This window comes from Myxocyprinus asiaticus, chromosome 31 (assembly GCF_019703515.2).
Source record: "Myxocyprinus asiaticus isolate MX2 ecotype Aquarium Trade chromosome 31, UBuf_Myxa_2, whole genome shotgun sequence".
NCBI classification, from domain to species: Eukaryota; Metazoa; Chordata; class Actinopteri; order Cypriniformes; family Catostomidae; genus Myxocyprinus; species Myxocyprinus asiaticus.
The window spans coordinates 8,984,005-9,009,146 of record NC_059374.1 but is presented as its reverse complement, the minus strand read 5'-3'; the positions used below and the strand labels follow the sequence as shown (position 1 = coordinate 9,009,146).

The window sequence follows — 25,142 nt, the reverse complement described above, 5'->3', positions numbered from 1 at the left end:
ATGTACTAGTCTCTACATATTAACATGGGATATGAGAAAGTATTGAACAAAAATAACATTAAACGAAAGTTTATAAAAATAAAATAAAAACATTGCACACATAAGACTGACATAACGTATGAAACTAAGTTTAAAAAGTCTATAAGGCATTAATCTGAATTACTTTAAGATATTTTTGGAGAATAAGAATAAAAACTGATTGTTTGAGAAACACGTTAGTTTACTGGTAAATGGAGTTCTCATGACACTGTGAAGTTAACGAACAAGAGCTAAACAAAACCATCACCCCCACCCTCAAGGCAAAAGAAAAGTGTTTTACAACTAGCAGACAGAAAAGCCCGGCTCGGGCACAGGGTAACACTTTTCTTTTCGTCCCCATTAGCTTACTAATACCCCCTTCATGAGACAAGGAAATGATCAAGTCAGCAATAACACAAGAGGTTTAGATGAATGCGTGAGGAGCACCAGAAGACATTATTTTACAAGGTCAACAAAAGCAGCACTCAATGGGATGAACTCTGATGGTGCAATGAACAAGGAAGGGGGGGCGGGTATGATGGATCACCAGAAAGAGAATGGCCAGGACCTGCTTAGCCAGGCAAAACCCTGTTCTGGAAGTCTTCAGTCAGCAGATAAAATGCCAACAAAGGGCCTTGGAGTTCGTTCTTACAGGTTTTCAATGGAAGTTCTAAGCACAGTGTAACCTCGGAATGTAATACAAAATTGTGGAATTCGAAAATTGGATGCATATCAATTCGCACACTTCTTTTGCACACTTTCTTTTTAGCGTGCAAAATAATAGTCCAGTAGGGGGAGTGTTTGGGTAACCTGTTTGGGTAATTGTAACATGTTTCAAAAACCCGTTTGAAAAAAGTCACTATTTTTGCCATTTTTATCAGTTTGATGAAACTAGTGATTACCTACTTCACCTTCAAACTGCTATGGGAGCTTGGCATTTGTTGTATCACAAACTCCTCTTCCATAGTGCCATAAAAAAGCAGGTATAGATGCATACTTTGAAAATCAACTGTAATTGATACACCATCTGGGCAGTTGTAGCATACTATTTTAAATGCACTATGATATGGGTGCACTAAACTTGGATACTATATAGTATGGATAATATGCAAATTGGGATGCAGCCATGTTTTATAAGGAAACTGCTGTCAGGGTGGACTACGGCGAGTGTCGAAGTAGATAAAACAAATGATCTCACACTTTGTCTCTTCCCCACACTCCATTTCTCTCCCTACGTGAGTCCCCATTCTCCTTCACAAGTAAAGAGCTGGTTTCAAATTGCACAAGTGGCTTTTCCTGCCAAAGTCTCTTGACAACCCTAGTGACAGTTAAGGGCTAAAATAACTTTTCCGCTCCACTCAATATCTCAGAGAGGAGAAAACTTATTTGTTTTGTGTGGCAGCAAATATCTTGTCTCGATAAGGGTGAAAAAATGTCTAAATTATTTATTCTTCTGCCAAAACATTTGGGAAAAAACATATAGCTGCTATAATTATCATCCCTCAAATCAATCTTCATTTTGGTGTGACAGAGCACTAAAATTATAATAGTCTGCAGTTCCTTAAAAGACCAACAAAATGTAAAAACAAAAGTCTGGGCTTTAACGGTACTACTTTAATTTGATTTGTTTACAAGATATTAACACAACGCTCATAACCTACACACACCATAAAATAACATGAAACATTGCACCATTTATAGGTAAATTGCTGCATTTAACACCTTTAAAAAAAGTTAAGAGTTCCACTAGAAGTCATAATACAGCAATGAATGCTTTAACTTTATGACTCATTGGATGAATCTTTCCACTAGATTCCACTGAAACAAAGTAATTCATGGACCATCATCACTTATGTCATTATGTCACCTATGAATTCATGGACTATCATCACTCATGCCATAAACTACAGCTGTTTGTTACAAGCCCTTTATGAAAGAGGATATTGTTGTAGGATATTTTTACCAACATTTATATAATTGATATTTGACATATTAGATACATTTTATCATATATATATATATATATATATATATATATATATATATATATATATATATATATATATATATATATATATATATAAATATATATATTAATTTGTTCTTATTATTGTAGTATTTTTTATTAGGGCTGTCGATTTAACGTGTTAATTCAGCGTGGTTAATTATATAAAAAATAACACGAAATTATAGCAAGTAATCATGTCCCCGGACCGTAATAAGGAATATTCCTTATATCTGAGCAATTCAAGCTTGTAGTACCACCTGTTTACTCCAGGGGGCAGTAAGTGAAACTCTTGCTGTTTAGGCCCATGGTTCCCAACCTGGGGGGGCACCAGAGTTCACAGGGGGAGCGCGGAACCTTGCGCACTTTGATGCGATCAAAGATCGATAAAATGCGCAATACCAAGACAGTATGTCTGCTTCCTCATCTAACTCAACGTGATAAGCAATATCTCTAAATAAAAAAAATGTGCAACTTGACACCCTGGCAACTGTAGCAAAACTTCATGAAATGTCACTCAACTGACCACAGCCTCTTTACAATACTGCATGAGGATGAAGCGCATCAAATATATTCTGCGGAGATGTGCTGACTGTTGCATGGCCAAGTGCTTGTGAGTTTACTTTTCTTGGATTTTGGAATAACTGTAACATCATAACCACGCACAGCAAGACTGCGAAAACGTATTAAAACTGCATACTTTGTTGACATGTTAACGCATTATAAGAAGACCATCAAACAGATGCAGGGCTCTGCGTTGGGGTGGATGAAATACCAATAGAAATGTGTTACCAGCAAGAAATGTTAAAATATCATGTCTATTGCGGTTATGCAAAATCCCGGCGCATGGCAAAGAATGCGCATTCCAAAAAATCATTATATTGTAATATATTATTTTTATCAGTTGTTATACTTTTGCATTATTTTTGCATTTCTCACGGACTTGGATGATAGCGCTCCCTCTCTCGCGCACACGCGTGACCAAACACAGCAAGAGATATGATACAAAAGCCCCACTTCCCTTAGTTACTGACGCCTTCAAGTTTTCCTGTCAGCATCTATTTTGCCAGAAAGCACAGAGAAGCGATCACACAAGTAAAATACCTCAGCAATTATTAAATAACACATTTGTCAACAGCTATGTATAGTTGTATGTATATTTAGTCAGCAGTCAGCCACTTCAAATCCTTCAGAGAAGTGGTGGCATAAATGGAGACAGAAAAAAGTATAAAAATTATGAAACGCTCTTTCCCCCCATTGATTTTTTTTTTTTTTTTTTGCATGTATATGCATTAAATAAATAAATACAATACAGTTATATACAACTTTAAAAAACACCTTAAAATAACAATTTTTTGTTGTTGAAGGGGTAAATGCACTGCACACCACTGATAATATATATATATATATATATATATATATATATATATATATATATATATATATATGGGGCAGACTTTCTTGTAATTAAGTTGGGGGGCTTCAAGGAAAAAAGGTTGGGAACCACTGGTTTAGGCAATGCACAGCTTACACAGATAGATAACAAACCCCATTATCGAGGGCAGACAACACAAGATGAGAACACGTCCTTGTGTTCAATCACAGCTTGATGGAGCCCAAATCCGAACGCAGGGATCTCAAGACATGTTTTTCTAAGTTTCAAACTTCGTTTAACTTGACACGATGACCTAAAAACGGTGCGTTTATGACGCGACGTAACCAAGACACAGAAACACAGAACAGGTGTGTATAATTGCTATTCTACATATATTTATAGAATATTTAATATAATAACATTTATTTAAGAATATAGAATATTTAATATAGAATATTTAATATAATAACATGACTTTTTTTTTTTTTTTTGTATCATTATACTGTAAAATGCCATATTGTGATCTATCTTTGCAACAGGAAACACAAACTCTTAGAGAAAACACTCACCATGAACAAAGTAAAAGATAGAACATAACTAGAAGAACCAAGTAGAAGAGGGGGAATGATACGGCACACATTATCATTAATAATGAAACTAAGAGAGTAATGCTTCACTGAGCAGGGACTGATTGGTTGTAGCAGTGTTTACAGAGTGAAAGCTGAGTCTGAATTCATTTTCAAAGAAAACAAAAAAACAAAGGGCTGTCTAATTGCTTCATTTGGGCCTTTAGTTTGATAGCCTTTGTCCTGCTTTACATCTTGTAAAATCAATGATCCTTAAGATTATGCAAAGATGTGCTTATCCTAGCTTAACTAGAAGCATCAAATTGGCAGTTTTAATCCCACCACATACATGATATACTGCAGATCAAACTAGTCACCATTAATTAAAGCCATATTACATAGTAACTGCCACCGTTTACTAAATGGTAAAAAATGCGGCCTGAAAAACTATGAAGCTTTAGACAGGCGTTGCCATGGCGGATGAGAGCAGCCATTCTCTGGCTTAATCAATAGCCATTTGGAAAATTGCAGGGCATGCATTTTGTTGATTGCATTCCGAAAGATTAAGGCATTCCTTAAGAAAGGTCTGAATGTTGCCGCAACTTTTGCGAGAGAGTATTTGTAAGGCTATAAAAAGTCGGGGCTGTCTTGAGAGACAATATAAATGCAAACGAATGGGCACCTCCATCCCCGTCTGCACCACTGAAATTGACTATGTCAAAGGAGGACAGGTACACTATGAGACAGATAGCTGGGTTTGTCATCACCCAAGACTGAGTAAGGCATTTGTCTCACTCTTTTCTGTTGCGCACCAGTTGATTTGTGGCTCACCATCGACGGAGGGAAACATAGAGAGCAGTTGGCGCATGGGCACTGGGGAGGACAAACTAATCAAAGGCATCATGGGTCTGGTTGTCGTTCCAAATGCCTGAGTAATTGCTCCCTCATGGGGCACATCTTCCATCTGGCCCCCCTGCACCTTGTCCTGTCCAGCTCTGATGTAGTAAAATGCCTCCAACTTTAAAGCTACCACCCACTGACCAACCCTCATTATGATTTATTTCCATCCTGTCCCTCTATCTGTGATTTCCAGAGTGTGTTGGAAGAGTCCAGCTTATGAAATATGTTTCTGTGCCTGGCCCGAACTCTTCCATCATCCAAACTCACTCTGTTTCCCTCTCACAGTTATCAGCCAAGCTCCTTGAGTAGGGAGCAAAGTAGGGACAGGTGGAATCAGTCCAAGCCGGGTGTTTTTAATGAGGGTCCCGCTGGAACTGCGAGGGGAGAGACCCCGAGACCTGTTGAGAATAAAACAGCAGCCGTGCTGAAATGCAAGTCCAAGTCTAGACACGCCCGACAACGCCCCTGATATCTCTACTTTGGCAGGCCATTTTGGCAGATCTGTGCAAGCCAATTAGGCAGAAAGTTTGAACAAACTACAGCTTCAGCCAGAAAGGAACACAAGGCTCATTACTGCACCTCTTCAAACCTCTGCAACACCTCCTGAGAAGCAGGTAACAACAAAAGCAATACATTCCAAGACTACCACAAAAAATGCCTTATCCCAGAGAAAAAAAAAAAAAAAAAAAAAAAAGAGGACAATACTGTGATCTGTCAGGGCAGGGCAGGGCAGTACTGGCTTGAGCAATGTCAGTTCTCACTCATCCATCATAGAATGGACTGGGTACATTATCAAGCATGTGGTTAATTAATTTATCTTAGACACTTGAATGGATGAGTATTGAATGTGGCAGCTCTCAGTCCTGTCATTAGCCGTCTAATTACTTTGACACCGCTCTTATAGGGATCCTGGTGCAAAGAAAACGTATACAGTATGTGATACTAGGCACTATTTTTGCAAATGGAAGACATACTGTAAAAGGATATTACAGAATGTTCTGAGAAGTGTCCTTGTTATATCATGGATAAAAGAGATTTAGAAGAGTAATTACTTCAGTTGCATGTTTACTTTCATGAGGATTGGAGGGTAGAGAGATTGACGACTTCTTTCAGTGAAGAGATTCTCACAACTGAGGAAATGTTATTTTTAGGCCACATCTACACTAATCTGTTTTCAGTTTCCTAAAGTCATTGTTTTCCAAAGTATGCAGTGATGAAGAGATCAATCAATGCTCTGTTTTTGGTGGAGACAAATGGCGTTCTAGTGAATTAAAGGCGTTAAAACTAGTGTTGACATGGCCTTGGTTTACCTTTAAAATGTATTTTTCTCACCCTTTGTTTAATCTATTTTTATCCTTTGTTGTGCCTTCTTTCTTCCTTTCTCATCCTCTTTCGTCTTTTCACTAACCCTTTTTCTTTCTTCCGCTCTTTTTCATTCTCTCGTTCCCTCTTTCGTCCTTTCTTGCGTCTTTTTTCATACTTGCACCCTTTCGTCCTTTCTTTAACCTTCTTTTCTGCTCTCTCTCATCCTCTCCATCCTTTCTTTTGCCTTCTTTCATTCTTCTTGTGCACTTTCATTTGTTTTTTGTCCTATCATATTCTCTATCTTTCACCTTCTTTCTTTCTTCAGACATCACATATGGATTTTAACAAGCCGTTAAAAACACATGTGGGTGTTAAATCACTCTACAGACAAACCAGCGAGACCTTTGAGAGTGCTCTTGAGTGTTCTGTTTCCCCAGTCAAGTGTGCCTAATCTTTTCACAAAAAACTCCCAATGGAACTTCCTCTTGTTCTACGTGCCCTCCTCTAGTCTGACTTCATGATCAGACTGCTGTCTTTAAATGGGAGGCAGTGAAAAGCACATCATCAGCAAGTTAGTTGATCAAAAAGTCTCGAGCCATTTTTCACTTTCACATAAAATCGGAGAGGAATCTGTCAGGAGTGAATAATATCTCTTCAATGGTTCATGTGCGTGTGTGTGTGTGTGTGTGTGTGTGTGTGTGTGTGTGTGTGTGTGTGTGTGTGTGTTGAGTCTGACCACTGAGAACGTACTTTCCCAGAATCCCTTGATTTAATGGCTTTGTTTCAGCAGACTGTTACTAGTAACTTGCCAATTTACAAGAAGCTTTTCAGCCAAAATGAAGCTGTGGAGACTGAGTCCATAACAGGCCGAGTCCGAGTTGAGTCCCAATGAATCTGTTCAAGAATCTGAATTAAAACTGTAACCATAAACTCAACATCAATATTTTACGCTAATTTTAACCTTCACAACTAAGAAAAACAATTTGTCAATATAAATGCAAAAACAAATGATTAGTGTCCTGCTGAACAGACTTCAAAGTCGTTTCAGAATCAAAGCATATGCTTTAGGTGTATATAGACAAAACTGTCCTTCAACACACTTCTTATTGCATTCTGTTGACATTTAAATTATTTCTTGCTTTTCCCCTCCACTCAAACATACACCAAAGAAAGTGAAAGCTGCGTTAGTCATTCCAACCAGAGTTATTATTATTTCAAATTTTAATTTAGTTTATATTTATCCTCATTTACAATTTGTCAATTCAATTTAGTTTTATCTCAAATTATGGGTGAAATACATTTAATGTAATTAATTAAATATATTTAATGTGTTTAATACATTTAATAAATGGTAATATTAAAACATTTAATAATGCCCATAAATTTTTTATATATATATAAAATACATATATATATATATATATATATATATATATATATATATATATACACACATACATACATACACACACTACAGTACTACACTTCACACTTTTCAGTCCTCCTGCTGTGTCCAGGTGTAGCCTACTTCCCTAAAGTCAAGATCAAATATTTGACAAACTCACCTTGGGCTGACATTTCTTTTCACATTATATTTAGTATGGATAATAGGTGAATAGAGACTTCTCCCCTCACCTGTGTTTTTCATTGTATTTTCTGACTTTTTTGCCATTTAAACACAAGTGCCAGCTTTACAGGTAACACACAGAGGTTGCGCTACAAATATGTGACGGACTGAGTTGTACAATTTCTATCATGGTCTATTTCATCCGTCATATTCGTTTAAATGTCCCTGATACCTAGTAAATTTGATTTTGTCTCGATATAGTCAACATTTTCAGTTAGAAATGACTTTGTGTAGTAAGCATGTGTCTGATAAAAACATGCTTTCTATTTAATAATTTGCAGAGTTGGGGAACATACTTTTTAAAGTGTACTTACATTATTGATATTTCTGGATATTTCTAAGAGTGCACGCTTCTGCTCTCAGCCATAATAATCACACATAAGGACATATACGCGTGAAAACTGATGCGCAGTATCAAATAAACAGAATGTATGATAGTACTAACTATAGAGAGCACATCAATATGAAGACAAAGCTAAATCCCGGACATTTAGAGGCAATTTTGAAATCCCGCCAGGACGCTTTTTTTCAGGTCTGAAAAAGAGGACATGTCTGGGGAAAAGAGGATATATGGTCACCCTATGTTATGTTATTTGTTTGTTTGTTTGTTTTTCATTGCATCACAAATGCCATGGACTCGGCCGGACTCTGAAAAAAATCCCAAGTCTAAAAGGCTCGAGTCCGAGTCAAGTCCGAGTAAAAATGCATCTGAGACCGTGACAAGTCCAAGTCCATTAAAATCGGACTCGTGACTCGGACTCAAGTGCGAGTCCGAACTCGAGTACCCCAACTCTAACTAATGCGTGTCTCTACACAATTATTTAGGCTATGGCCAGAAAAGAATCTGTAACTTTGCTCTGACACAAACCTATAACCTTTAAATTCTATATGTAAGGCCATTAAATATGGCAATTGGTGGAAATCCAGAACATTTGAACAATCCATCTATAATCCAATACCTTAGAGTGACAAGACATATATCAGGGTCAAATTACAACAAATTTGCACAGTGATGTTCGAATGTCAGAGTATTTTGTATTTGTCTAATACATTTTGTTTTTTGTTTTTGTTTTTTACTTTCATTACAAATTATATTTCTCAATATTTAATTTTACATGATAATATTTCTTTGTTTTACATTTTCCTTAGGTTTAAATTATACTTTGAATCCCAGATTTTCGATTTGGATGCAACACATTTGAACCCTACTGTATTTGGTTAAAGGTAAAACTGAAAATGCATTGAGCTGTTTATAATTATGGGGAAACAAAGAGATAGAAAAGAAAAGAGTGAAGCCTCAAAGGGAAGTGACAGTTTGAGTGTGTGTCTTGTGGCTTTGACTGAGGTTGCTTGTTGGGCGGTACGATGAGTGCCCAGCACGAGAAGACATGAACACAGAGGGATTGATGACCTTCAGATGCAGAGGACATAATGAACTACTTAATGAGTATGCCACCACTGAGAAAATGGCACACAACTCTCAGTTTCCCGATCGTATCCGTTCCAAGGAACCATTTCTTGCAAAATGCACCAAAAAGAATAGGGCAAAAATGGCAAAAAGCATGCTAGTCAAAAACATCTGTCAGGAGGTTTAATTGGGTTCATTAGACAACACAGTTAGAGTTTCCAATTACAGGCCTACATAATTAATTGCACTTGAAATTAAACATTTTCTCATCAGCTTTTAATTAAACGTGACCCCTTGTTGTTGATTGAATCCCAGATTCTCAGGGTGAGCTAAGGTTTCCTGTGTGTTTACCTGAGGTGCGTGGGGAGATGAGCTTGATTTTGGAAGAGGGTTGGGTGGGGTGTCTGTAATTACATGAAGTGATTAAGATCTATCAGTTTTGTGGGCTTTGCAGGGCTCCTAACAAGGTCATAGCTGAACTAGCCCACCAGCTAACAAAGAGCATCTTGAAGTACAGAATTTAATTCGCTAGTGCATATACACTTAACGTCAACAGTAAACCTCTGTTGCAAACCCTAGTGAGTTGCCTTGCTGTTTTCCAAAGCAGCATCCTGACTGAAATGGAACCTCATAAGACACTGATTAGGAACATTCTACATGGGCAGCAGCTCTGCACCACACACAAATAGCGCTCTGCACGTAAATCACACAGTTGATGAGACTCAACTAACAATTAATTCCATCGTAGTTTCATACTAGCATGTTGCTAAGCTAACAACACAATACTGGGTAAAATAGTAATTGTCTAATTATACTGAACAATTTGTAAGATAATTTTCACTCAGCATTTTATAATTTTTCCACCATCTTGAATGTATCTTTTTAAAACCTAGTGAGCTGCCTCCCTGTCTTCAGCGTACACAGCTTCTAAGACAGCATCCTAGCCATCATGTGACTGATTTGAAATGCTTTACATAGGCAGCAACTCTCAAAATACTGCCTAGGTGGACAGCTCACTGGGATTTGGAACAAAACATTGTTATTTGCCTTAGTAGCTAACAGAATATTTTATGAGAACTAAACAATTAAGTTGTTGTTTTGTTTTGTTTTGTTTTGTTTTTAGTCAAAAACGAATGGATGGATTGACTTAAATTCTGCTACAATGCTTATTTATTCTCAGTTCCTAAGCAGTGGAAAGCTGTTTATCTGTAATAGTAAAGACACATCTGAAAGATCTCCATTTGGATGCAGCTTAATCAAATTACATTGCATTGAATTATTTTGTCATTTTTCTGACTTCATACAACATTATTTGTTTGTGTAGCCCTTCTGTGAGTTTACACTTAAAATTTACATTCTAAGCAGATAAGCATACAAACCCATTCCATGCTGGCCTAGATATCAGCATCTACAGAACATTTTTGTTATTATTGATTTACTTTTGAAGGCATGGACTGACATTTATATGGAACTGGTTGACAATATTCTCACATGTACATCAAATATTCCGCTTCTTCTCTTATGAGATTAAAGGAAATAACAGAACTACTAGCAGACACCAAGTAGACCTGAATGCATCATAGTTATGCTCATTTAGTGACTGCCCAAGCGAATATGAGCAGAACTAACACCGCTTCTCATACTATACATCACGGAGAGCTAATGATTCAGTGTAGCCATTGCACATTAAACTACAGAAATCTTAACTAGCACAAACCGTTACAAGGTCTCAATCCTATATCACTCTATCTGTCATCTATTATTGACTTGCTTCACAGACTTAGCTAAATAAAGTTGCGGGACACTGAAATTTCTGAACAGTGTAGGAGATCAATAATGTTGGCTGTTATCTTGTGTATACTGTGCTCGAGCAGAGATTTTAAATGATTGAAAAGTGAATCAGGGATCTTTATATGGGCCACTAATCCAGCACTACGAGGAAACTGATAAAATTCATCACTAAGTCGTATCAGTGTCATTCAGTGAGGCAAAGTACTGAATCATCTCTAGCACAGATTCACGGCTCAAGCATTTGAATGACAAAACATTAGCTCTGCATTTATGACAACTTTAAGATTTAAACTCTATAGGGTCACTTCACTTCAAAGATACAACGCAAAGACTGCCTAACCACCCTATCTATAGTATTACAAAAAGTAGACTTTATGTATAAAGAGAATTCACACTGACATTGATTAAATTGCTGCAGGTCAACAAATCTTTGTGCCGCTAGAAGGCTTTCCTACTCTTAACTAAGTATTCCAATGATATCAGGGAGCTGGTCCCTGTCAGCACTCCCATTGGTAGTTTTGGTAACACTTGGTAACAGTGCATCATTGCTCATTTACATAAAGCTGAATTTTGTTCAACTTTGTCACATCACAGGAAATCGCCAACTCTCATTGAAAATTATCATGTTGCTTTGTTGATGTAAATCACTGTCAGTGTGAACTCCACATAACCGTACAAATAACCCTTCTGAAAAACTGCATAAACCAGTCTAAGGTGGTTCGCTGGTCTTTGCTGACCACCAAGCTGGCTTCCATTGGTCAGGCTGGTCTGATTTGATGGTTTTAGAGGGGTTTTGGCACTTTGTCAGCTAGTCAGTCTGGGAGACCAGCTAAACCAGCTAAAACCAGCTAAAAACAGCACACTAACTTAGGCTGGTTTAAACCGTTTTTTCGTAAGAAACAAAATTAAATAAAAATCTTATTTATGTCACACCTTTAGTACAGTTCTGACAGATATTTTGAGAAAAATGGGTGGATGAAGGTGTAGATGGGTAAACTCACCAATAAAGTAGGCCAACAGGACCACCAGGGTGATGGAGATGAGGATGGCGCTGAGTGCGGCACATTTCCAGTTGCAGTGCTTATAGGGCTTCTTCAGGCTGAAAGCAGGCCGTGAGATGGTGTTCCGTGGCAGGGGTCGGGGCGGGGGCGAATATACCGTGCTGGACGTCAAGGGGTAGCCAGGCGACGTCGTGCAGTACAAGGGCGAAGTCCCACCAGGCTTGAATAGAAAGTGTCTGCAGAAACGCAGAAAACCGTATTGCTTACTTTCACAAACAAGGGCAGTGTGTAGTGTGAGAGAGAATTGTTTTCTCAACATGTTCAGCATTATCTATAGAGTGTGGAGGCTAGTGTGCCCTACACTGGTCAGTACTGCTGTCCCAAAGCACTTTTCCGAGCTGTTGCCATAGTCACCTCTGCTCTCTGGCTGCCAACAATACATACTGTGCCCCTATGGGGTGTGTTACATCCAAAATGTTTATCAATATCAAATTTAATTTACAGCACAACTGACCACAGTGGATTCTTGTTAATACAAGCCCTCATGGCAATTTCTAATTCACCTTAAGATTGCACGTGTCATGAAGCTGTTGGATATTGCAGGATGCACATAATCGGTGCAGCTTATTCGCCGATGTACAACGAGGCCAGGTCTCTTGAAATGAGATTTAAGACGTAAACCTCAAACAGGTGAAGGCATTGATTGAGAAAACTGCTGTTATTGCTGTATATGCAATACTGACCAGATGAGGGGAACCCAGAAATGAACCAATGTGTCTAAGGTACAAGAAAAATGAACAACTGATTTTCAAAACTCTTAAAGGTAGTCTACCCACTTTAATTTTTGGCCCTGAGCACAGTACAAGACAGAAGATAAAGTGTGCACTTATACATTTCCAAACAGACTAATTTCAAACTTCTTTGAAACCAACCCACCAGTCTTCAGGTGTGAATATTGTCTCTGACAAGCAAAAGGGCAGTAATGTGCAACAGCCAATGAAAGAGGAAAAAGTCCAAGGGTTGGGAGAGGCAGTGGGAAGTCTGAACTTTTTTCTCGTTTCATGTAAATTATGGCAAAAAAACAAAAACAAAACAGCATCCTCCATGTTGCTTATTGACATGTTGTCAAGAATTGACTTCGTAGCTATGTGCGTGAGCTATGTGCCTGAACTATGTGTGTGAGTTTGTGAAAAAAGATCTTGTAATTAGTCATGTTTCAATCCAAATTACGAATATATGCAAAAAATCAGAAAATAGCTAAAAATGTGCAAATAAAGCAGTATTTCCATTCCATGTGTTCCAGGAAAATGAACAAAAAATAGAAATTGTAGCCACTGAGAAAGCCACCGTGGCTCTTTTGTTCAATGCAATAAATTACTTGCAGTTCAGAGTGCACAGATAAAATGCTCTGAGTTCAAAATGAGCTCCAATCATTTTGATTTAAGGCTATGTTAAATGATATTTGTCTGCTGGTTAGTCCAGTTGCGTGTGAATTATTTAGTCATATGACTTGAGACTTTTTTGATGCACATTTAGGAATTTATTCAGTAAATGTGTTTCCATCGTAGTTAATGAGCATGTATTTTAATCAAATAAAAAATGTATCCACCTCAAGCGAGCGTATGCATTTTTTATGCAAAGTTTGGAAATGTTATCTGCATCTTGGTATTTCCATCTAGCATTTTTATTCAATAACCCAACATTTGAGTTCAACACTTCAACAACACGACAGAAAACAAAAGAACACGAGTCTTTAAATGTGCGCAGGGCAACAAGCTTCTGTCTTATAGTGTGCGCTTAGCCTTATGAACAGTTCCTTAGCAAAGAACGCTATACATTCAGGGTTAGTTCATTTTTTGTTTTGTTTTTTAAAGAAAGACTATTGTCAATAAACATGCAGTTCATTTAGTAAGTGATGAGACAGGTTAGATTCGGTTACATCTGACACCATGTAATAAAAATGAAAAACAAGCGTGCAAAGATACCACTATGCAGCATGGCAAAGCAGATCCTGCTAATGACGGAAGGCGCAGTCAGTTCATGCAACATACCCATCAGTGAAAGCCCCATCACGGCGAGCTGTGGCCAGTATGTCCATCTCTATAAAGTTGTCCTGTAAAGTCTCTAGGAATGTCTGCTTTGCTATGTTTCTACACACAGGTGGAGAGATGGATAGATGGAGAGTGAGACATGCGTGCAAGAGGGAGACACAGATGTGCAAACAGAAAAATTTGATTATTCGGCGACTTGAGCAAATGCCGTGGAGAGACCAATGAGGACAAAACAGAGACACCCTTATGGAAAGTGCTGTTTGGGGTATTTTACAGCCCCGTGAAACCCTCCCACCTAAAAGCGTTTTTGCCCTTTCATCATGCACATGTACCTGGTGCTGTAAGACCCATGCCCCTCTCTGCAACCGTCCTGTTCTTCTCTGATAAACATTAGAGTATTCTGGTTCCTTTATGTTTGTTGTTAAAAGAAAACAAGGCATTACTTTTCATTCACTCATGTTATCGTGTTTGTAGGAGCTGACAACAGTTTTCAGAAGAATCACGCATCATACCAACGATTTCCATGAGGTTATTATGCTAAATCCTGCTTTAAGATTGTGATTTTTGCAGATTTTAAATAATAAATGGTTTCATAAAGCAGAGGGTTATTAACATTCTGAGTGAAACTCTATAGACAAACAGTGTGCATTCAGTTAAGCATGTCTGCTGCAGCTCTACAGCCCCACTGAGATGACGGTTCCATAAGGGAAGACTGAGATAATGTAATGGAGAAATGAACCATCAACATGCATCGGGAAGGCTCAACAGCTTCAATTCAACAAGAGAAAATGCTTGTTTTCTTCCATTCTCAACTGTTATAAACTACTTGCCTGCTCTGTTCTTTGTCTTTGTCTGGCTTATGTACATTTGTTTGTAAGATTGGGTCCTGGGAGGCAAACTAACCTTTCAAACAATGACAAAATGGGTCCAGCGGCCAGTTTGGAGGAGTCAAAGAACAGTACATAAGCTTTTTTCCAAAGGATGGGCTGCCTTACTACCTACATAGGTAGCTGCTTCCTAAGGCAGAACCCTAACATCATGGAATTACATACAGGTGCATCTCAATAAATTAGAATGTCGTGGAAAAGTTCATTTATTTCAGTAATTCAACTCAAATTGTGAAACTCGTGTATTAAATAAATTCAATGCACACAGACTGAAGTAGTTTAAGTCTTTGGTTCTTTTAATTGTGATGATTTTGGCTCACATTTAACAAAAACCCACCAATTCACTATCTCAAAAAATTACAATATGGTGACATGCCAATCAGCTAATCAACTCAAAACACCTGCAAAGGTTTCCTGAGCCTTCAAAATGGTCTCTCAGTTTGGTTCACTAGGCTACACAATCATGGGGAAGACTGCTGATCTGACAGTTGTCCAGAAGACAATCACTGACACCCTTCACAAGGAGGGTAAGCCACAAACATTCATTGCCAAAGAAGCTGGCTGTTCACAGAGTGCTGTAACCAAGCATGTTAACAGAAAGTTGAGTGGATGGAAAAAGTGTGGAAGAAAAAGATGCACAACCAACCGAGAGAACCGCAGCCTTATGAGGATTGTCAAGCAAAATCGATTCAAAAATTTGGGTGAACTTCACAAGGAATGGACTGAGGCTGGGGTCAAGGCATCAAGAGCCACCACACACAGACGTGTCAAGGAATTTGGCTACAGTTGTCATATTCCTCTTGTTAAGCCACTCCTGAACCACAGACAACATCAGAGGCGTCTTACCTGGGCTAAGGAGAAGAAGAACTGTGATCCAAAGTCCTCTTTTCAGATGAGAGCAAGTTTTGTATTTCATTTGGAAACCAAGGTCCTAGAGTCTGGAGGAAGGGTGGAGAAGCTCATAGCCCAATTTGCTTGAAGTCCAGTGTTAAGTTTCCACAGTCTGTGATGATTTGGGGTGCAATGTCATCTGCTGGTGTTGGTCCATTGTGTTTTTTGAAAACCAAAGTCCCTGCACCCGTTTGCCAAGAAATTTTAGAGCACTTCATGCTTCCTTCTGCTGACCAGCTTTTTAAAGATGCTGATTTCATTTTCCAGCAGGATTTGGCACCTGCCCACACTGCCAAAAGCACCAAAAGTTGGTTAAATGACTATGGTGTTGGTGTACTTGACTGGCCAGCAAACTCACCAGACTTGAACCCCATAGAGAATCTATGGGGTATTGTCAAGAGGAAAATGAGAAACAAGAGACCAAAAAATGCAGATGAGCTGAAGGCCACTGTCAAAGAAACCTGGGCTTCCATACCACCTCAGCAGTGCCACAAACTGATCACCTCCATGCCACGCCGAATTGAGGCAGTAATTAAAGCAAAAGGAGCCCCTACCAAGTATTGAGTACATATACAGTAAATGAACATACTTTCCAGAAGGCCAACAATTCACTAAAAATGTTTTTTTTATTGGTCTTATGATGTATTCTAATTTGTTGAGATAGTGAATTGGTGGGTTTTTGTTAAATGTGAGCCAAAATCATCACAATTAAAAGAACCAAAGACTTAAACTACTTCAGTCTGTGTGCATTGAATTTATTTAATACACGAGTTTCACAATTTGAGTTGAATTACTGAAATAAATGAACTTTTCCACGACATTCTAATTTATTGAGATGCACCTGTAAGTGACTGATTTGAAATGCTCTACATGAGCAGTAATTCTGTGTGCCACAAAAATAGTGTTTAGTATGGGAAACTCAATGATTAATTTCAATAGAGATGCAATGCTCTAACAACGCAATAATCAAATAAGCATAAAAATACATATCACACACAAATATTGGGTAAAACAGTCCATTTTAATTACACAATTATTTTTTTATCGACCTCAGTATTGAATGAAATATATGTTTATATATACATTTATTTAATCTTTATTTCTCTCACTTTGTCAGCCATCTTGGATGGATTTTTTCACTGAGCTTGTTACAATGTGACACAAAGGATACATTGCTGCCTTAGAATCTGGTAAAAAGAAAGGGTCTTAGAGGGCAGCATAATTAAGCTGCCTACCTTTTGGAACAGCCTTCGTGTAGAAAGTGTGTCTATCATGCCTATCATCCATATTGTAGGCAGCTCACTAGGTTTTGGAACAGAACATGAGAATCAGCCAACGAGAGAGGGACATATCCTGGCTCTCGTCCAATGAGAGGGCTCTGTAAGGCTATACATCCAGAGACTCATCCCATTCCAGCCCGCTGTACAGAAGCTGTGAGAGGGAACCATTATAAGGTCATTAGCTAAAGCCAAAATGACAGGCCATCTTTCACTACCCTTGTGAATATTGCTAATGGTTCCGATTTCATCAGAGGGATCAGATAATTGATCGCTCTTTTTTTAGATTGGAGGGAGGTATGGGGGGAGGGGGGGTGTTCACTGATTTATTCAGTTTCCACCACTTTTCTCGCATCACAGATAAGCTGCCGTGACCATCTGTTTCCGTCTCCCGTGGGAATACCTGGTCCAGATTAAAGTTTGGAGAGATCCACGGTGTTTAATCTGTCAGTATGTTGCTAACTGTCCCACCGCAATTTCAAATTAACATTCATTTTCCAGTTGAGTAGACCGTTCACACCATACCGGTCACAAACAACCTGTGTACACACAGTATGAATTCCCTAGCATTTGTGCACATCATTAAACACATCCCATGTGAAATGTGCCATCAATTTGTTTGGAGCTGTGATGCGGAGGATTCAAAAACATTGAGCTGGGATGCTCATGAGGGTGACGCAGGTTCAAGCCCGGCAAGTGTCTTTAACTGATCCAACTGGTCTATTACAACAAGTGAATCTCATGAAAAAAAATTGTCAAGTCATATTTCACCACAAAAAAAAAAAAAAAAAATGTTATACATTTTAAAAGCAAATGTATAATTCAGCACATAGCTTTTAGCAGTGCTCATACTAACATGAGATGAAGACTCCGGTCATATCAGTATCCTTTTAAAAGCTGTTTTATTCTACATGGAGAGGGTCCCCTCATGTGGGCTGCCATTTTAGGATCACATGACCAGCCATATACTACTTGCCTAATCTCAGTAACCGCCCTGTTATTGGACACATTCACTCATTTCTTTCATTTATTCAGTTAATGTGAATATTGAATTTTTACAACGGCAATGGTAACTGAAATCTAATGCATTTGAAGCATTAAAGTTTTGCTTGTGTTAGTCCAGCTTTTAAATGCACCTACACTTTTTTCACTACCCAAATAAATAAATAAATATCAGAGAAAACATTCCCTGTCTTAGGTCAGTTAGGATCACTACTTTATTTTAAGAAATGTTTACATCTATTTGTGCACCAGTCCCTCCTGCAGCAAAGCACCCCCACAACATGATGCTGCCACCCCATGCTTCACGATTGGGATGGTGTTCTTCAGCTTGCAATAATGGTCATTATAGCCAAACAGTTCAATTTTTGTTTTATTATACCAGAGGACATTTCTCCAAAAAGTAAGATCTTTGTCCCCATGTGCACTTGCAAACTGTCTGGCTTTTTTATGGTGGTTTTGGAGCAGTGGCTTCTTCCTTGTTGAGCAGCCTTTCAGGTTATGTCGATATAGGACTCATTTTACTGTGGAGATAGAAACTTGTCTACCTGTTTCCTCCAGCATCTTCACAAGGTCCTTTGCTGTTGTTCTGGGATTCATTTGCACTTTTCGCACCAAACTACATTCATCTCTAGGAGACAGAATGTGTCTCCTTCCTGAGCAGTATGATGGCTGCTTGGTCCCATGGTGTTTATACTTGCATACTATTGTTTGTACAGATGAACATGGTATCTTCAGGCATTTTGAATTTGCTCCCAAGGATGAACCAGATTTGTGGAGGTCCACAGTTGATTTCTTTTGATTTTCCCATGATATCAAGCAAAGAGGCACTGAGTTAGGCCTTAAAATACATCCACAGGTACACCTCCAATTCAGTACACCTCCTATCAGAAGCCAATTGGCTAATTGCCTAAAGGCTTGACTTCATTTCCTGGAATTTTCCAAGCTGCTTAAAGGCACAGTTAACTTAGTGTATGTAAACTTCTGACCAACTGGAATTGTCATATAGTCAATTCAAAGTGAAACAATCTGACTGTAAACAAATGCTGGAAAAATGACTTGTGTCATGCACAAAGTAGACGTCCTAAACGACTTGCCAAAACTATAGTTTGCTAATATGAAATCTGTGGAGTGGTTAACAAATGAGTTTTAATGACTTCAACCTAAGTGTATTTAGACTTCAACTGAATATATATATATATATATATATATATATATATTTCCAGATCTTTCTAGTCTGAATCTTTATTCTGTGTGTGGACAGCAACATTATTATTACATTATTTACATAATTTGCATGACAATTAAGCACATTTCACTATCAATTCTCATTACTGTAATGCAAAAAAAAAAAAGAAATCTTATTCCCAGTCAGGATTTTTTTTTTTTTGGTTTGTTTTTTTTTAATTAAACCAGCATAAATTGAATTCAGTACAACAATTACTAACATGATGCATAAGTACAATTTCACTTTACAATTTAAATGACAATTTAAATATATGTATAAACAACACAAAAATCATAACGTTCCTTAAAATGGGCTTTATTTTATTTTTTACACAAAATACTTAAAACTCAGAAAATAAGTTATATTTTTTCTTTCGATTTTGAAGTATGACCTGGACAATTCTTGACAAATATCGTGAAACTTGCCAATCTCATGAAAATGGGGCATAAGCCCTCGCCAATAAAACATTTAACTTGGAAATCCCATTAGTAAAACATTACACTTCGAGCACCTGTACAACAAAGGTCTCATCATCTCATTGCCTTAAAGTAAGAGAAACTTTAAAACTTTTACAGCAGCTAAAATAAATATGAGACGAGTCATCTGGGTTCTCGGCCGGGTTGAGCTGTGTGGGTGGTGGAAGTGATCTGAACATCAGAATGTGTCATTCCTCTTCAGGCTGCTCTCACAGCTCTGATTCCCCTCTGCCATGCATGAGGAGCAGCCCGAGCAATGCAAACAGACATCTGAGAGCATATTGACTGATCACCTCCACACAAAGGTTTCACAGAGAGGCAAACATGATGGGAGATAAATGCAGAACCATGTTTTTTTAGTAAAGGCACCAGGGTTATTATTGTCCTCCTCAATAATTTCGCCTTCCGACCACATAGGGAAGGGTGGGGTCCCCCTTGATGATTTCGGCATCAGTCTGGGATGGTGGGAGGCATCTGATGTTTTGGGAGAGGGGGACCTGACCATGACCATGTGGCTAATATTGCTATTGTCTAGAATCTATCTTCAGGGGTTTATGATTATACAAATATACTAGTAATGAGTACTTTCTAGATAAACTTGATAATTTATATATATTAATATCTAGATAGCCTAGATTTAGATAAAAATAATACAGACATTGGCTAAGAAGTATTTTGCATTGTTTATTTTTTTATTTTATACTATTATTTCTGAACATCTGGGTTATTTTTAGGCCAAGTTTGCACAGTATGTGTCTTCATATTTAATACATTTCATACAAATATTAAATAAGTGAATTTATTTTACACTATGTTGACAACTTTTTGCACTTTTTTTTTTTCATGCACACCTATGTTTCCTTTAATTAATAGAACTTTGATTTCTCTGACCAGACTGTTTTGTATTCTAATAAAGAAAACATTATTTGAATCATGTTTCAATTATTTTTTTTAGTTGACTACAATGAAAAGTTAAAAAATTGTCATGAATCATGAATTGTCAAAAAAAAAAAAAAGCTTTTCTTTGTTTTTATATCTACTCATGTTTTGAATGCATGTTGACCCAATGCAGGGATTTACACAAAAATGGAGCTGCATGACTGACTGTAAAGCTCCAATTAATTCTTAATTCCACTGCACAATATTAAACTATATGGTGCATCATGTAGAGCAACAAAAGGTGTACATAAAGACTAATTATTAAGTATTAATGGAGATGTTGATCTACTAAGCAGATTAAACAGCATAATACGCTTCATGCAGCTGGCATATGCATGCCTTATGATGCACTGTAAATAGCTAATGTAGTGATCGACACCTCAAAGTCATTCAATTAACCATTACACACAACGTACCTGGTCTCTAGAGGAACGTTGCTGTTAAGAAGCCAGTTGTCCTGGGCGCTGCCTGAGTCATGGGCACTGATAGGACCCTCATTGGTTGCTGAGCAATCGGTGGGTGCCGGACTCGGGTTACTGCGCTGGGTGTAGTTGCTGCGGCTTAGGGAGCTGATGGAGGTGGCGTGGTGCTGACTAGGCGAGTGAGAGTGTAAAAGGGGCAAAGGTGGTGTCCGCAACCGGGAATGGTTCTGGTAAGTGCCCTCTGGATCAAGAGAGAAAAAAATATATTCAATCTAACAAACAGCAGTATCAGGAATTAAACAAATTAAATTAAGCAACCAATTCAAGAAATGATCTGCACTCTTCATTAGTGTGTGGCACAAAGATCAATTATCTGTAGTGCACTGTATCTGTAGTCTGATTCCGCACAAATAAGTCAGTCTATTTTCATTATCAAACATTTTATTGGATTTGGGATTAACTGCAAGGCAGCAGTTCCGAAACTGTCCACTGGGAGAACACACTAAAATATCTATAAATGGCATACATTTTATCTTGTTATAAATGTACCTGTTTTACGTAGGCTATTTCATGTCAGTCTTTTACTGACAAATAAAGTTCATGTTATAACCATTATCAGTAGCTGCCATTCAAACAACAGCCTAAGCATTGAATTAGAGTTCATTTAATCTCGAGATTGCCGTCACAACATTTGAATTGACAGAAGCAGTAATTTGCGTACAGTGGCCAAGGGGCATTCAGACTGGCAGGGTTTTGCAGTGACAAAACGACAAAAAGTAATTTGCTTCATCGAGAATTGCCGATTTGAAGCAACATGAGCAATAGAGGCCATTGTCGATGCAACAAAACTGAGAAAACTTCACGCAAACACAATGACACAATGCAGAGATTACCAATGGGTGTGCAAACAGTGAAGCAGTGTTGGGGAGTAGTTAACTAATAGCAGCACCGCTTCTAACTAAACTACATGTTTTCAGTGGCAGTAGTTTGGGTAATCCTTTTTTCAACAAGTAGTGCTGTAGTGCCACAAAGTGCTACAGTACATTTGTCACATTGAATTGCAAACCAGCAATGGAGCCGAGGGAATAATTCTCACTAAATCGTCCTCTCTCTCTCTCTTTCTCATGTAGCCCTGGGAAATTTGAATCATTTAAGTGAATTGGTTCTTTCGGACAGTTCATGTACCCTTACAAAAATCGAGAGTTCATGGCAAATTTGCTGCAAACTTGCTACAAATTCACCACTGATATTTTCACATGCAGATGAGCTTTGTGGTAAACTTGCGGCAAATTGTCCATTGTTGCCAAAAGTTTGCCGGAGGTTCACCACTAGCGGTGAAGAGCTGCAAACTTCTGGCAAACATTTGGTGAATCACAAGCTCATTTGCATGTGAAATTAATGAGCAGCAAACTTGTGGCAAGTATGCGGCAAGTTCAGGCTTTTTGTAAGTGAAATGAACCGGTTAAAATAAATGATTACCTTATATTTAGCGTTATGAATTTAGATTCATTTTAGTGAGTCGGTTTTAACAAACGGTTCATTTAAATGAACTAGTTCACACAAATGATTCACTGATTCACTTAACCCCCACACAGCTTTAAAGGGAATTTGCCTTCTTTTATGAAGTGAAGTCATTAAGTTGATTGCTATATCACTATATATCTACATATTAATTCAGTAATATAAAATAGGGAGTTTTTTTAGTTTGTTTGTGTATATCTAGTAAAAATGTATGTTCAATTTAATGTTGTCACCCTATTTGTTTAACCCTTATGAAAATTAACCATGGTTTTATTATAGTAATATCGTAGTAACCATGACTGTAGTAACCATGTTTTTTGGCAGAAACCAAGGTTTTGCAATAGTAATATTGCAGTAACCATGCTTGTAGTAACCATGGGTTACTACAGACAGACCTTGCTTTTTTTTCATCTTGCACTTCGCACAGCTTCCCCTTGTCAGTCTAAACAGTGCTTCTGCTTCCTCTAACAGCTAGTCTCACAAACAGTGTCAGCAAAACACGTCAATGACAATCTGTCATTATCAAGTCGACTGAATTACCAGTGTCAACTTGTTTGAAATTCACGCCATGGTCTAGTGCAGTTTGCCAGGTTGGGCTCTGAAAAAGAGCAAGTTGGTTCAGCTTCCAATGCTGCTTTTGTCTCCTAGAGTCACTTTGCATAATGGACGATAGGGGAATATCAGACACAAGAATCTGTGCATTAGAGTGTGGCAATTCAGACGCAGATAATGACCTTTGTGTACTTGTGCAATCCACAGCCATTCATTGCCATATCTGCTAAACCATTCATCAATCAATAAGCTAGCGCCTCTGAATGCTGCACTATAAGAGCCCGTATTTAACAAGAACAAAGCCATTTAATTTTACACCTGTCATCGACACTCAATGGCCTCCACACCAAGAAGAGTTTGACCTGTTGTTAAAGGTGTGGCAAATGAGCTAAAGATATTTTCAGGGCTCAACAGTAGGATGGCCCACTGTGAGAGTCACCAGCCCTAATTGGGCCAGTTTGTCACTATATCTTGCGTCATTGACCGTTTACATGTTTTCATGCCTTGCAAACATAAATATATTTGGTTTTCTGTGACGTATTGAACATTGCTGTACGAATTCTACTGATTTTAACTTGCCACACATATATTTTTGTTGATTCCTGACATAGATAATGTTTTGTTATTATTGTGAGAATTATTTGTGATAGTCTTGGAAACAAAAGTTAGTGTTTGCATTGTATGCAAATGGATTATAGCTGTTTAATTTCCAGCTATGAATTTTCCACTTTTTTGTCATTTTTTTCTGGCACACATAAAAATAGGGAGCTAAAAATAAAATATTTTTATATAATAAAGTATATATATTTTTTGTAGTGGGGCCAGTGCAAATGTCGGCATGGCAAGAAATTCTGAAATACTGGCCCAATAGGGCCAGCAGAAAAAAATCCTTATTGATAATTTACAATAATGATATTACCAAATGCTTACAGTACAAATTCTCAGAATTCTGAGGTCATAATTCAACAAACTAGATATGTCAAAATCGACTAGTTTGTGTGTTGTCTGAACGACTAGTCAGCCTCAAAGCAGCCCTGTATAATTATGGTATTTTTGGATAATGTTCACCAGAGCCTGCTCAACTTCGTGATTAACTTCTATAACACAAAGGCACCACAATGCATTATTAAATAAATGAACTAAGTAACGCTGAATCATTATCTCCTCTTGAATACTGTAAAAGTCGCATGCTTTAAAGGTTTCATAGTAATTTCACACACTACACGCGACAGTATGTTCTCTGTTGGAGACATGTCACCAGGGTGAAGGAACGCAAGTTCTCACATCTCTCTTATGACTAAATGAGAGCTTTACACCATGTGGTAAGTGCACATTTCTACTGAAGATCATTACGGTATGCTATACTGACAGGGACCTGTTCCTTTTTTTATTCCCTTTCATTTTGGGCACATGGCCAGATCATTTGTCAGAGCCATTGACAGATGGGCCCATACTAAGCTACATTCCCACAATCCTACGCTACCAATTACTCAGAGCTGTGTTGCCTCACTGAGCCAAGCTGATGATGGCCCTGATGAAACCGGATCAAAACAGACGGAGAGCTAGAAGAGAGGTACACCATTTTTATTATGAAGGAAAAGAATACTGCGCGGGCGTAGTACTCCTACTATAAAAGTGAGGAGATTCAAGAAAGGTAAATGTCAACAAGGCTTGCTGAATCAGTTTATTTGACTGTCAAAATTTTTTAAAATAACTTTTTTTTTTTTTCTTCTCCCATTCCAATTTAAAACAATAGTTCACACAAAAATGAAAAAAATCTGAGTTGGGAGCAACCAACGGCAAAACAGGGGAGTGTAGGATGGAATGGAATATCCAGTTTGAAAACAGCCATTATTTGCGCAATTCTGTTTGGTGCGGCGCACTTACACACTTCACCTGTAAG

At 38.0% G+C, this 25,142-nt stretch overlaps 1 protein-coding gene across 1 annotated transcript in view; it reads right to left on the bottom strand.

Moving 5' to 3' along the window:
- Positions 1 to 25,142, bottom strand: part of LOC127422211 (teneurin-4) — a 427,215-nt gene that overhangs the window by 169,929 nt on the left and 232,144 nt on the right. Inside the window, exons 4-7 of the mRNA XM_051665548.1 lie at positions 23,253 to 23,260; positions 21,161 to 21,405; positions 14,048 to 14,146; positions 11,997 to 12,232 (exon numbers count right to left, since the gene is read on the bottom strand). Coding sequence (XP_051521508.1) covers positions 11,997 to 12,232; positions 14,048 to 14,146; positions 21,161 to 21,405; positions 23,253 to 23,260 — 588 coding nt within the window. The remainder of the gene's footprint in view (positions 1 to 11,996; positions 12,233 to 14,047; positions 14,147 to 21,160; positions 21,406 to 23,252; positions 23,261 to 25,142) is intronic.